The sequence below is a fragment of the Miniopterus natalensis genome, chromosome 2 (assembly GCF_054644295.1).
Source record: "Miniopterus natalensis isolate mMinNat1 chromosome 2, mMinNat1.hap1, whole genome shotgun sequence".
Classification (NCBI taxonomy): domain Eukaryota; kingdom Metazoa; phylum Chordata; class Mammalia; order Chiroptera; family Miniopteridae; genus Miniopterus; species Miniopterus natalensis.
In genome coordinates, this window is record NC_142082.1 from 128,863,259 (window position 1) to 128,877,838 (window position 14,580).

At 40.1% G+C, this 14,580-nt stretch overlaps 1 protein-coding gene across 3 annotated transcripts in view; it reads left to right on the forward strand.

Moving 5' to 3' along the window:
- Window positions 1–2,695: 2,695 nt before the first annotated feature.
- The window catches only part of SAXO6 (stabilizer of axonemal microtubules 6), a 33,769-nt gene continuing 21,884 nt past the window's right edge, over window positions 2,696–14,580 (forward strand). Inside the window, exons 1-5 of one of the 3 annotated variants that reach the window (XM_016199533.2) lie at window positions 2,696–2,815; window positions 4,164–4,278; window positions 7,451–7,821; window positions 8,885–9,019; window positions 13,842–14,009. In XM_016199533.2, coding sequence (XP_016055019.2) covers window positions 2,798–2,815; window positions 4,164–4,278; window positions 7,451–7,821; window positions 8,885–9,019; window positions 13,842–14,009 — 807 coding nt within the window. In that variant the 5' untranslated portion in view covers window positions 2,696–2,797. The remainder of the gene's footprint in view (window positions 2,816–4,163; window positions 4,279–7,450; window positions 7,822–8,884; window positions 9,020–13,841; window positions 14,010–14,580) is intronic. The other 2 variants (XM_016199567.2, XM_016199541.2) reach the window with 2 other exon arrangements.

Below are 14,580 nucleotides of genomic sequence, written 5' to 3' on the forward strand. Positions count from 1 at the left end.
TGATGAATATGGTACTTAAAACCTGAAGGGGTCCAACCCAACAAGGGTTCACCCTGTGAATCTGCTGGGTCAGAAAACCTGAAAGAGCAGAGCAGCCTGCACTGGCATGTGGGCCAGTTGCACAGGCTGTTCTTGCTCTGGATCTTAAAGAAACCATAATGTATTTAACTAGTCCCCTGCAGATGGATATTTATGTTGTTTCTAACCTTTGTTACTGTAGACAATGCAGCAAAAAACCTCAAATAAAGATTTTTCACATATAGGCAAGTATATTACTAAAATAAGTTACAAAGTGGAATTGCTGGGTTAAAAGAATTGCCCAATTACCCTTTATAGTGGTTATACCAATTTAGTCTTTTGAAAGCAACAAATCTGTGTGAGAAAGAGAAATTAACAAAGGGAGGAGGGAGCCAGGTATGGCACCCTTGTCCCAGTAAGAGGGCCTTAACTAGCGGAAGAGAGAAGCTCATCTAAGTACAGAATGAGATCGCTCATTTGAGGAATTACTTTCTGAACTAGACGCCGTGGACTTCCCTTTGGAGAGTAGGGAGGATAAGATACAAATGAAAAAGTTCTTTTCAATACTTTGATACTCACTTAATAGAGGGTAACACAAAAAAGGGAGGGAGGCTTGCCACAGATCTTGAACAGGGTTGAGCTGTCTGAGAAGGCTTCATGCTGTGCCCAGGGAGACTCAGCACCCAGCCAATGCGGCTGTGGCCTGTGGCGGCCAGCAGCAAGAGTGACATCTACAGATGCGTGGCTACTGGAACAGCACAGCTATTGGCAGTGCTGCTGGGCCTGGTTCATATGGTAGCTGTAGGCACATGTGGCACACTTCCTAGGGACTCCCCAAAAGACTGGGTGGAACTCTGTAGGGTACGGGGTCTGTTTCCTGCAGTATCGAAGAGTGTAGAAGCTGGTAAAGCAGGCCACAAACTCTCATTTGCTAAGGTTGTCCTTTTTTCCCCATTTCTATATATTTGCCTCAAAAAATTGGGGTAGGCTTTCATTGAAAAATAAAGTAAAACATTCTTCTTCCTATAACACGTATTAGCAAATTCAGGTTGTGACTCAGTTATTTTTATCATCTGCTGTTTGGGTTTCCCTGTTCAGCAGACAGGCTACGTTCGGCATGCTCGCTTTTCCCGATTTCACCATTGCATCATGTGGTCACAAAGCTGTGTTCAACCAGAGCTGCGTCTTTCCTTCCCTGTAAGATCCGGGCTGCCTTCCTGCAGGGGACTTTTTGTCTCATGTTCCACCGTGTCTTGTCTGTGCCACTCTTAGTTTACACGGCTGAGATGCAGTCGTGGCCCATTAACATTTTTCGAGGGCCCCCTGGGAGCGTGGCACCTGGGGGCTAATTTAACATTCTCTTTGTTTCAGATATCGGGTGGATCCTTCAAATGAATTTTTAAGTATCCCAGTGATGGCGAAGAAGAACAGAGGCATCGGTCAGGACGCAGGAAGACAAAGCCTCGGCAGGACATGCTTTAAAAAGAGCACCAAGGATTGGTAGTAAGACCTGAGAGTTTAAAAGAGGGGATATACTTTTCTTCAGTCAGCAGGTGCCAACAGGACAAAGGCGCTGCGTCCCTTGCTCCAGGAAGGAGCCGGGCCGCTCCGCTCAGCGGCCGCCTTTGCCTTCCTCGTCCTTCCGGTCTCCAAGGCGCAGTCCCAAGTTTCTCTCCAGGCTCCCCCCAGCCCGCTCGGCCCTCGGGACGGCGCCCTCCTCCATCCCATGCTCTCCCACTTACACCCGCCATCTGGAAACTTACCACACGACACATTGCGCTGTTCTTGAGAAACTGTATGTTAATTCTCAGGTCTATTACAGACCTGTCCAGACGATGTCTTCCGTTCCCCTTCTCAGGGTCAGCGGTGTTCTGTCAAAGGGAAGAGTCACAAGAAATAGCGATGAACAGCAAGTCTATTACAGTGAAATGGAATTTTTAAACAAGGGTGAGAGGGGAGACCGTGGAGACTCACAAGCCTCGTTAGTTAAGGTTTTCTAACCTAAGAGGTGCCGTGGACATTTTTTTGAGGGTGGGATCGTGGGAGACAAACCGGAAGTCAGCAGTTTGTCTTTTAAGATTTAATAAAAAATGTTTTGTTGCCCCGACTATTGTATGTATGTATTTATTTTTAAGCTGTAAAAATAAATTTTGGCCTATCCCTTTCGACACGGCAGGAAGTCGTCTAACAAGGCTTTCGGTTGTAGGAACCGATACTCACACCCGGACATTTTCACTTCCGAAAAACAAACATTCGGTTCCGTCCTATTTTTTGGAATCCAGAACACACACTCATGCCTTATTACGTCAGGAACCCTGGCCCAGCGAGGCCGGCGACACGGGAACTCCGTCGTCACCAACACCCACTGTGGCGCGGGCACCTCACGACACCAGCAGCCGGCGAGCTCTTCTTAAGACAAAGCTCCCGCGGCGCCCCGCCCACCGCGGTTGCTGCAGCCTCATTGGCCGGCCTTCCGCCCGCCATCTCTAGTAGCTCTCGGGATTTCGCGCGGGAGGCGGGCGTCCCCCTTTCGGGCACCGATTGGTAGAATCTTAATGACGGCAAGCGGTTCTCCAAATTTCTATTGGTGTTTAGGCCACAACATGGGCGGGGAAAGGCGGAGCGACGGGGCTCAAGGAGGGAAGCGCGGATTGCGCCGGCGCGTAGTCGGGGACGCCTGGCAGAGGGTTTTGCTAGGAAACCGAATGTTTGCCCCGCCCCCTCGGGGCTTTTTGTCCCGTTAACTGTCGGAGTGCAGGGGGCTCCAGCGCCGGGCGACATGCCGGTGCGATTCAAGGTGAGGCCGGGGTCCCCGGGCCCGAAGGCTGCTGGGGGGAGCCGTGGCGGGCGGGTGCGAGGCTTGGGGGCCTCGCTGGCTTCTGCGCCGCGCCCCTCGGCCCGGCGGAGCCCGTCAGCCCGGAGCCTCCCGCCACCGTGCGGGAGGAGGCTCGTCTCCTCTGACCTAGCGCTCACTCGGCTCACACTCACTTCCGAGTTACCGAGTGGCAGAGGGAGATGGTGCTGAGATAGGTTTGGGAGGCTCAGCGGAGATGGAGGGGGAGACTTTGTCACGGGCTTCAGATTGGGACAGCTGTGGTCCATCTCAGCTTAGCGTTCAACGCCTCTTCCCTTTAAAACTTTAAAGTGCGTGTCTCTTTTTTCTTTTTTTAATTTTATTTTTGTTTAAAATATTACAGATGTCCCTTTTTCTCCCCAGTGACCCGTTCCACTCCGTTCCTTCCCCCTCCCCAGTCCCTCTCCCCACCATTGTCCATGTCCTTGGGTCGTGCATATATGCATATAAATTCTTTGGTTACTCTCCCCCCCTCCACCCGCCCGCCCTTCTCCATCCCTCTGACATTCATCAGTCTCATCTATGCTTCCATGTCATTGAATCTATTCTGCTCATCAGTTTATTAAGTTCTTTAGATTCCACGCATAAGCGAGATCATGTGATATTTGCCTTTCGCTGCCTGGCTTATTTCACTTAGCATAATATTCTCCAGGTCCATCTGGCGTGTGTCTTTTAAAGGCTTGAGGAATGGGACCTTGACAGGATAGAGACGGTATCAGAAATACACGTTATTCATAGTTGGTTCCTTAGCATTTCCAGGCAGCTGACAGGGCCAAGCACCTTTCAATATAACCGTTGACCGCAGCTTTCCACAAACCCTGACTGTCTCAAGCTTTTTACCTTAAGGCTTTGTGTCCAGATTGGGAGGGGAATTTGTCATTCTTCGGCTGACTTTACAAAATTTCCAAAGGTTCTAGGCATAATACATCACATTGAGTACTTGCCGAGACCTTAATTAGGATGATTCTAGTGATGAGGCTTTAGATTGTCACTGTTATTAGAGAAGAGCTCAGGCTTTGGAATCAGGAAAAGGTAGAGGCTCTGAGCCTCAGATTCCTGCAAGCAGCTGCCTCAAGTGGTTGTGAGGATTAAAGGATATAACACGTGTGAACTGCTTACCACAGGGCTGGGTAAATATTAGCTATTATTAAGGAGCTCTTCTTTGTTTAATTATCTATCTTAAGTCTTGCAACAACCCCCTTTTAGAAGTTCAGAAATGATTTTTACCGATGCCTGCTTTAAAACAACGTTCATTAACTGCACTGTACTCAAATTGTGCTTTGCATTACAGGGGCTGAGTGAATACCAGAGGAACTTTCTGTGGAAAAATTCATACTTGTCAGAGTCCTGTAATTCCTCAGTGGGTCGAAGGTACCCATGGGCTGGGCTTAGATCAGATCAGTTAGGTAAGTTGGGGGAAACTAATGGTCGTTATAACTTGAATAAGCCTTGGGGTAAGTTTGCAAAATGATTAAAAAATTGTGAAGCCTTGATCAGTTGGCCTGGTTGATTTATGCATTAGTTTATTTAACAAATATTTATTGAGGATTTACTGTAGGCCAGGACTAGCTTCCAGGGAGATAGCCTCGAACTAGACAAAGACTCTTTAACTGTAGGGAAGAGCAGTGAACAAGTAACTCAAAGTAAACTAGGGGATTCCAGGTTGTTTTTTTGAAATTGTATGTGAGCATGGTAGATAACTTTGGGGAGAGATGGATTGGAGGAAATATTCTTTAGATTCGATATTTGAGCTGACACATCAAAAGCTGAGAGTAGACAAGCCTGGGGAGGAGTCCTCCCAAGGTGCTGAGGAATTGAAGCTTAGATAAAGTAGGTTGCCGTAGGGTCACAGCTAGTCAATGATAGAACCATCATTTGAAATCAAATCTGTACTGTTCAAAACCTGTGAGTTCAAAGGCCACATTCTTGTCATCATACATGCTTCCTCCCTGTATAACAGGGAAGTCAGAGCCCTGGGCCAAGGTTTCCCAGAACATGGTAGAGGGGAAAAGAGACAGACTGACTTTATTCTACCTACTTGCTTAATTCTCCCTCACTAGAGTATAAGATCTCTGAGAGCAGGACTCTGTCTGTCTTCACCACCTTGTTACCACATAGTAGTGCCTGACACATTCTAGTGCTTATTAAAACTAATTTATGAATGAATGACTAAACCTGAGTTTGAATCCACATTAGCTCTGTGACCTTGGGCAAATTTGACCTGTTTGACCAAGTGGGACTTAGGAAGCACATTGCACATGTATACAGATGAATGCTGGGTGCCTCATGTGACGTGTGAGAGTGCCTGATGTGTGGTATATAAGTTCCTCAAATGTTTTAAGGCAGGAAAAGGAAAGGTTTGTGAGTGGGATGCCAACCTTGGGAAATTAGTAAAATGAGAGTGTTTCCAGGATTAGGTTTGGAGAATAAAGGGTAGAGTTGGCTTTTTTAGGGATCCTTTGAAGTGTCGGAATCCTTTGCCTAGAGCCTTACTTCAAAGGCTGGATGTCTCTGCTTCTTGGGCAGGGTGATGCTCATAATCCTCTCCAGTGACTGGACATTCCACAAACTTGAGGCTCCATTAGATTCAGAATCCTTTGCTCCACTGAGGGCCTAGAGGGAAATTGGGTAACCAAATAGTTGCCTTTGCGACATTTTAGCTTAGATGAGATCTATTTAAAGGTTGAGAGGTGATGAAGTGAGACTGTGGGAGCAAAACCACTTTGAAGAATGATACATTACAAAAGGAGGAATGGTTTGGGAGGCATGTTAATGGAGAATATTAGGTAAGGGGGAAGGTCAGAGGGAGAACTACAGGATGTTCATAAAAGGAAGTGGGAGGCTAGCCAGGAACAACAGCAGTGTTCCCTAGGACTGGCTGGATGTTCTGTTAACAAGTGTACTTTCCCCCTATAGTGTATTTTTGCAAAGGCAGGCCACTTGACAATCTCCCCCTTTTATTTTGCTCTTCTACTGTAAGTGCTTCTCTGTGTCAAAGCTCAGAGAAATCTGGGGCAGTGGTCTTCAAACTTCAGGATTTCATACCTAAAAGAACTTAGAAGCTCTTTGTATTCCTTCACATTTTTAAGTTAATATTTAATTTATTTTATCATAACTGTAACAAATAGTTTCAAAGAATATGATTTCTGGTATGTTAAATATTGTACCTGTGTTTTACTATATTTTGTTAAAACTGGAGCTGCCAATTTAGCTCATTCCGTTTATGGTAAATGTTCCTAGATACAATTGGTAAAGTTAGTCCTTGCAAAACTAATTAAAATTATTTTCTGTGAGAAAAAAAGGTCTAACTTTTTCAGTCCAAATAAATGTGTTAATATGCATAAATGCATATTATATGATGGCACTCTTACACCTGAATTGTAAATCTAAGGTAGATGGAAAAGGTGTGGAGCTAGATAAAATAAGGCGGTTTTTCTTTGTTATTTCTAATCTCTGCCTTCTTTGCTTTGCTGCCAAGAGTTATGCTTTCTTGAATTGTCCCTTTGTTTTTCTTCCCCACCTGTGAGATATTTTTAATTCCCTGGGACTAGTTGAGAGGTGTGCCTTTCTTTTGTGAAGTGGGAAAGGTGTGATTATGAAAGGGGTGGTGGGAAATAAAATTACAGATGGCAGATGCATCTCTTAGGCAGATCAGTGTCAGGAAGTAACATATGGAAGTTAGGATCTGGAAAATGATTCCCTTAAGCTGCCCATTTCTGTTTTACCTCCCGCCCCCCCGAATGTCTATATGCGCCTCCAGACATATGTGCACCCAGTTTGAAGACTGCTGGTCTAGGGAAGCCTTGTAAGGGTGGGAACTCTGTCTGTGTTCAATGGTCAAAACATCCATGATAGAAGCTAAAGAACTATGGGGTTTATTTACCTCGTGCCGGATTTTCTGTCCACCTCCTTCTCGTTCCCTTCCCTTCTGGTCTTATCTTTCCTCCCCACTCTGCACAATCTTCTTTCTATTTAAAGAATGGCCCCAAACTGGGGCAGTATCTTAGTGGCTGTCATTCCACTGAGCTCCTCTTACCTGGGCAGAAGGTTAAGTTTTTTGGACATTTGCTTGCGAGACAGAAATATAGAGAAACAGTATCTTAGCTCTTGTTAAAAGGGTTCATTCTCTTTAATTCTCAGGAAATCAAGGCAAATGTAGAACCAAGATCCAGCATAGTGACATCTCATCCCTTCTCATCTTGGTCTGCTCTGCATAAGAGAAGCTTTGTGAAAAGTTCCAAATTTTGACAGTACCAGGGCCCATTGTTGTTAAGTAGCACAGGAAAGTAATTAGAAACGGAGCAGCATGTGCTTCCTAACTCGCCAGGCCCATCACGTTGTGGTTCTAGTGACTTGTGTGAGGATAACTTGAACACTGTGACCCCAATTTAAAATTCCTTTTATGGTCAAACTTTTAATATTTCTTTAGAGCAAAATGAAAGATTTTATGTTGAAAAGCTATGCTTATATTCTTAACTGAATTTTAAATTTCATTTTTCCTCTTATAGATGTTATTAAAAGTTGTCTCTGTAACTTTATGCCTTGGTAGCTGCTACTTTTGTATACTATATTTTGTAGGAATCACAAAAGAGCCAAGTTTTATTTCAAAAAGAAGAGTCCCTTACCATGACCCACAGATTTCAAAATCTCTTGAGTGGAATGGAGCTATCTCAGAGAACAATGTGGTTGTATCACCAGAACCCGAAGCCCCAGACATACCAGAATCACAAGAGGCAGAACAAAAAGATGTTAACCAAGAAAGAGTTCTTGCACTAGAAGCCTCCAAGGTTCCCAAGAGTTCCAGATGTCACTCTGCAGACTCTAGATCTGAAGGGCCTTCAGATATTGTGCAAAATAATAAGGATGTAGTAACAGATCATATACCAGTTAATGAAAATGTGGAACTGGAACGTAGTACCAAGCTTCTCTCAGAAAATATTGATAATAGGGTAAGTATATTCACCGTATTTCTTTACAAAAGCATAGAATTCTTTGTAGATTTTATCATCATTTCAGTAATATTACATTTTATGCTTAAATTTTTTCTATTTTCTTGTCTATAGAATGGTTAGCGAGAGACTATTGACTTTGTGAATTAGTTCTATTCTTAATAGTCAGTCACTTTGTACTGGTTATACTAAGGTGTTTCTTCATTGGGTGGACAGCTTGCTTCTGGATTTTGTTCATCATATATCAGCACCTGAATCCTAAGGGAGAGATCAGGTTGAGACAGAGAAGGGGAGTAGGTCATTACCTCTGGCAGGGATGGTGAGCTGACTTCTACCTAGGTTCTTTTCAATTTATTATTGTATACCAGCAAGAAAAAAACAAACAGAATCTCAGTTGATGAAATGCAAAAGAAAGGAGAGTTTTGGCTGGATCTCAAAGGTCTTGCAGTTCTCTCTTATGTCATAGCTGGCCTACAGAAGGTCCCTGCGAGCACATAAGCAGAGGCTGCCGGGACCCGGGCAGACATCTCACTGCCTCCCACATTTTTCTCCATTCCACTGTGCTGCTTCCCCATTTCATGTCCACCTCTGACTGGAACCACGGAGAGGCATTTAGAAGTGTCGGAGCAGAACCCATGGCTTGTGAAAACCAGGGGACAGAGGGGAATCAAAGAAGGTGATGTGTAAGTCTGGTTTAGCAGGGGAAGGGGTATCCCAGAAGCTATGTGTGGATAAAGCAGGGGACTGTTGTTTCTTAGTAATAGATTTAATTATAAATAATTGGTAGGAAGGAACTGAGAGATATTAATCTTTTTCTGGGATGCATAATAATTTCTTGACAGTATTAAGAATTTTAAATAGTTTGACAATTTAAAAGGGAGATTGTTTATCAATTGAGAAAAATTAATTGTACAACAATGTGGATATAATTAATAATGCTCTACTGTACACTTAAAAACTTGTTAAGGGTGAATTTCATGTTATGTTTGTTACCACAGTAAAAAAAAAAAAAGTTTGAATGGAAATTTTTAATGACTTTGAGTGGGATTTTTTTCCCTAACAGTTGGATAGATTTCTGCAGAAGAAAGCTGGATTGACTGTTGTTCCTTCACAAAGTGTCTTGAGAAATTCTGAATATCAAAGGCAGTTTGTTTGGAAGACCCCTAAAGAAACTGCTCCAGTTTTTGCAGCCAATCAGGTAGTTTAATGAATGTAATATATTTTTTAATATCATCATTTAGTCTAGTTATTCAGATTTACATAGAACTAATTGCTGAAAGAAATTAGATACATACTTAAGTAGACCAGGAAGTAGGTTCTAGAGAAGTGAAAATAAGAGCCTTGCTAAAATCATTCAATTACTTGTGATTTATAGTAGTAATACTACTGTCCTAAGCTACTGATGATTATTGTTGCCAGATCCATTATATATACTAAATATGAGACAGGGTAATGAAAACTTGGGGACTGGGAAGTTTTTGCATGCTGTGAGTTCTTTTATCTACTAAAAAAAACATTAAATTGTTTTTATTCTAAAATGTGTCTAGTTAACTTCAATATTACATGTTTTCTGTCCTCTAAGAAAGGCATAACTGCCTTGGATATTTATTTTAATAAATACAAAACATATTGATAGTAACAGAAGATATATAATTTTATCCTTTTATTAAATGAACAGTAATAGGAATTCACAGTTTAATTATATAAAATTCAAAAGCCATAATGATAACTAAATGTGATATTAGATTCATTGTACCCTTGCACAATTTTGGTATTGGATTAACATTACTAATAAATACTCTTGTTTTACTACTTCATTCTCTAGACAGTTCTTAGGCTGTTAACTCTCATTTATGTTCTTAAACGTACTCCTAGGCCTAGGTAGGAAATACTTCCATTTAGAATATCCCCAGAGGCTCATGACAGCTCGGAATTGTGTTTCTCCTAATCTTTGTGTTTTTCTTTATAAGCACACATGCACATGTATACACACGCCGTCATACATCCTCACGCCCATTTTCCCCTGTATCTCAACATTTACTATAAACTCCTAAGTGCTGAGAGGATAATAGATTGAGCAAGGCAAGAATATCAGTCATCTTACACTAAGATAATGGTACCAGTGACCCTATACATTGTGGAAGCTTTACTTGTTATTCAGGTTTTAAAAAACCTGAAGTTTGTATAACATGTTAGGAACATATAAAATAATATAAAGTGATATTTACCCTTTATGAACCTAGTAAATAGGATCAGTACTACTTTTGCTGGCTTACAAGTATTCTTGGATAGCAAGTGTACCTAAAAAAATTACTAATATCTGAAAATTGTGAATTCTTTTGTTTTCGTAGAGTATTTCACCTTTAACATACAGATGATTCAAATTAAAGCCCCATTAACAACTTTTACATATTTCTGTGAAGGTATTGTATAGAAATGTTCTTTTTTATAGAATTAGAAGTATAGTATAAGTCACTAGCAATACTTTAGTAGTTTTATTGCTTTCAATATGAGGGTTTCAAAGAATTTTGGGGGAAAGCAAATACTCTTTGTTATTTTAAAGCATATCAGTTTCAGAGTCTGTGGATTGAAGAGCTTTGTGAAGAAAAGGAATGCTTGTTGATGGGGAACCTCTATAGGAGCTGTTTAGTTCTGTTTTATCAGACACCTGTTTTCTGAAAGGATGTCTTATATTAACATGTAAAGGAGTCAGAGAAATTTTTGGCAGAAAAGGACTTGAGGTTATACTGTATCTTAAAAAGATACACTTTTTGGATTTGATCCAGTATGAAGATGTACTATTCAGAGTTACAAAGAAATAATATACTTTATTTGAGCTCTGGTCTTTTTCATTTGCTTTCCTTATTATGAAGTATTAAGGATAAAAGGAAACATTTAAAAATAGAAATGTAATAATTACGTGACTTTTTCATTGCTCTAAGATAAAAATAAGCAAAGAAACAAAAACTGAACAAATGAACACACCAGACGTTCAAAATGTTAAGCATTTTCTATTACTGCCAGAAGAAAAAAATTCATTTTGAGGGGAAAATACCTGAAGAGCCGACAACAGGGTTGCCTTGTAAAGCTAATGTCTATGTTGCCCGGCCAGGCGTGGCTCGGTGGTTAAGCGTCGACCTAGGATCCAGGTGATCAGGGTTCGATTCCTGGTCAGGGCACATGCCCCGGTTGTGGACTCGATCAATGACTCTCTCATCATTGATGTTTCTATCTCTCTCTCCCTCTCCTTTCCTCTGTCTGAAATCAATAAAGATATATTTAAAAAAAAAAAAAAGCTAATGCCTATGTTGATATTATTAAAATATGCTTATTCTACTAATCCCATTACTAAATTGATGAGAGACTTTGAGGAGAAAAGATATGGTTCATTATTTTTCTTGGCTTAAGCATTATTTTGATTACAATAGCTATTATTCTGAACATACTAGTAATGACTATAGAAAGTTGACCTTTGGATTTTTTTCCGGCTTTATTGAGGTATAATTGACAAAAATGATATATTTATGTGTACAATGTAATATTTTGATATATGTATACATTGTGAAATGATTACCACAAACTAACACATCTTTCACTTCACATAGTTACTTTTTTTGTGTGTGGTGGGAACACTTAAGATCTACCCTCTTAGCAAGTTTCAGGTATATAATCCAGTATTATTAACTGTAGTTACCATGCTGTATGTGAGATCTGCAGAACTTATTTGTCCTACATAATTGAAATTTTGGACCCTTTGACCAACATCTCCCCATTTCCCCCACCCATTAGCCCCTGGCAACCACCATTCTCTGCTTCTATGAGTTTGACTTTTATAGATTCCACATATAAGTGCAATCATGCAGTATTTGTCTTTCTGTGCCTAGCCACTTTCACTTAGCATATGTTCTGCAGGTTCATCCATGTTGCAAATGACAGGATTTTCTTCTTTTTTAAGGCTGAATAATATTCCCTTGTATATACATGCCACATTTTCTTCATTCATCTGTCTATAGTCACTTAGGGTCATTCTATATCTTGGCTATTGTGAATAATGCTGCAATGAACAAGGGAGTGCAGATATCTCTTTGAGATACTGATTTCAATTCCTTTGGAAATATACACACAAATGGAGTTGCTAAATCATATGGTAGTTCTGTTTTTAATTTTTTGAGGAACCTCCATACTGTTTTCCATAATGACTCTACTAATTTACATTCCCACCAACAGTGTACAGGAGTTCTCCACATCCTTGCCAACAGGAATCTTTTGTATTTTGATAATAACCATTCTAATAGATGTGAGGTGATTGTCTCATTGTGGGTTTGATTTACATTTCCCTGATGATTAACGATGTTGATCACCTGTTTGTACATTCATTGGCCATTTGTATGTTGTCTTTGAAAAAATGTCTATTCAGTTCCTCTGCCCACTTTTAATTGGATTGTTTTTTTTCTGAGTTGTATGATGTCTATTATTATTATATATTGACCCCTTATTAAATATATGATTTGCAAATATTTTCTCTCATTTTATAGGTTCTTCTGCTGATAGTTTCCTTTGTCTTAAAGAAGCTTTTTAGTTTGATGTAGTTCCACTTGTTTATTTTTGCTTTTTGTTGCTGTTACTTTTGGTGTTAAATCCAAAAAAATCATTGCTAAGACCAATGTTAAGGTGCTAACCCCCTATGCTTTCTTCTAGGAGTTTTATGGTTTTAGGTTTTATGTTCAAGTCTTTAATCCCTTTTGAGTTGATTTTTGTGTGTGGAATAAGACCGTGGCTCAGTTTCATTCTTTTGTATGTGTCTCTCTAGTCTTCCCAATACCATTTATTGAAGAGACTGTACTCTCCCCATTGTATATTCTTGGCTCCTTTGTCATAAATTAACTGACATATATGCGTGGATTTATATCTGGACTTCTTATTCTGTTCCATTGATCTATGTGGCTATTTTTCTAATTTAAATTTTTTATTATTGACTCTTGCAGATGTCTAGCATCCCCCCTCCCCTTTGCCCACCTCCACCTAGCCCCCTCCTCACCCTATTGTCTCTGTCCATGGGCTAATCCTTTTACCTTCCTTTATCCAATCTCCTTCACCCACTTCCCCTCTGACATTTGCAGTCTGTTCCATGTATTCATGCTTCTGGTTCTGTTTTGGTTGTCAGTGTATTTTTTTCATTAGATTCCACATATTAATGAGATCATATGGTATTTGTCTTTCTCTGACTGGCTTATTTCACTTAGCATAATAACCTCTAGGTCCCTCCTTGCTGTCGAAAAGGGTAAGCGTTCCTTCATTTGTACAGCTGCATAGTAGTCCATTATGTAAATGTCCCACAGCTTTTTAATCCACTCATCTACAGATAGGCACTTGGGCTGTTTCCAGATCTTGACTATAGTAAACAATGCTGCTGTGAACATCGGGGGTGCATATATTCTTTCTGATTGGTGTTTCAGGATTCTTAGGATATATTCCCAGAAATGTGATCGCTGGGTCAAAAGGCAGTTCCATTTTAAATTTTTTGAGGAAACTCCGCACTGGTTTCCACAGTGGCTGTACCAGTCTGCATTCCCACCAACAATGCACAAGGGTTCCCTTTTCTCTGCATCCTTGCTAGCATTTGTTGTTCGTTGATTTATGTGTCTATTTTTATGCCTCTTTTCTCATTTTTAAATTGGATTGCTAGATTTCTAATGAGTTGAGTTCTTAATATGTTTTGAATATTGGACCCTTATGAGATCTAAGGTTTGTATGTATTCTATTCCATAGGTTGTCTCTTCACTCTGTTTTCTTTGCTGTAGAAGAAACTTTTTAGTTAGATGCAATCACATTTGTCTATTTTTGTTTTTGTTGCCCTTTGGATGTTAATTAGACATGTGAAATAAAATTAGTTATATATAATTTGGCCTTTTTATATCCTGTGATTCAACTTTATGTGTGAAATTTTTTAAGCTATTGAAAAACTGAGTTCTGTACATTTAAACAACAAAAAACTAAACTAAAGTAATTTTTGTTTTAAGGTTTTTCACAATAAAAGCAAATTTATTCCACAATTCAGAGGTAGCTCAATAACCCATGAAAGTGAATACAAAAGAAATTTCAAGGGCCTGTCTCCAGTGAAAGAACCAAAATTAAGAAATGATTTGAAAGAAAACGAACATTTTGAAACATTATCTCCTGAAGAAAAGGTATTTGTCAACTCTTTAAACAAAATAAAATTCTCACTTGAAATTTTTGTTTTTAGCTAGTTCATTAAGTCATTTGTTTGTTCATTAAATGACAGTTGTTTATTGAGCACTTAGTAGGAGCTGGGCACTGGGTAACTACTGAAAATACAAAGATAGCCATGCCAAGCTCTAAGCAGCTCTTGGGCTACTGGGGAGATGGAGATGTAAATAGTTACATGTAATACAGTGTGATGAATGCTTGGCAAATACAGCAGGTAAGTCTGCTATGTCTAATATCAAATGATTGACCTCACAGTCATGTGGGCTCCACGGGTAACAGCAGTGACAGAAACACATACTTTAAATTAAATAATAGAAATCAAACACAAACACACATACACACATGTATTTTAAACCAGAGTTTTAGCATGCCAGATTATAGCCAGTGTAATTCACATGATTTACTTCAGGATATGCAAACACCTGCTTCTGTGTGAAATTATAGTTATTTAAGCTGCAGCATTGGGTTAAATTATTGTAAATTAAAGGTAAATGGGATATAAGTCCTATTTTTAAATCTGGAATGTCATAC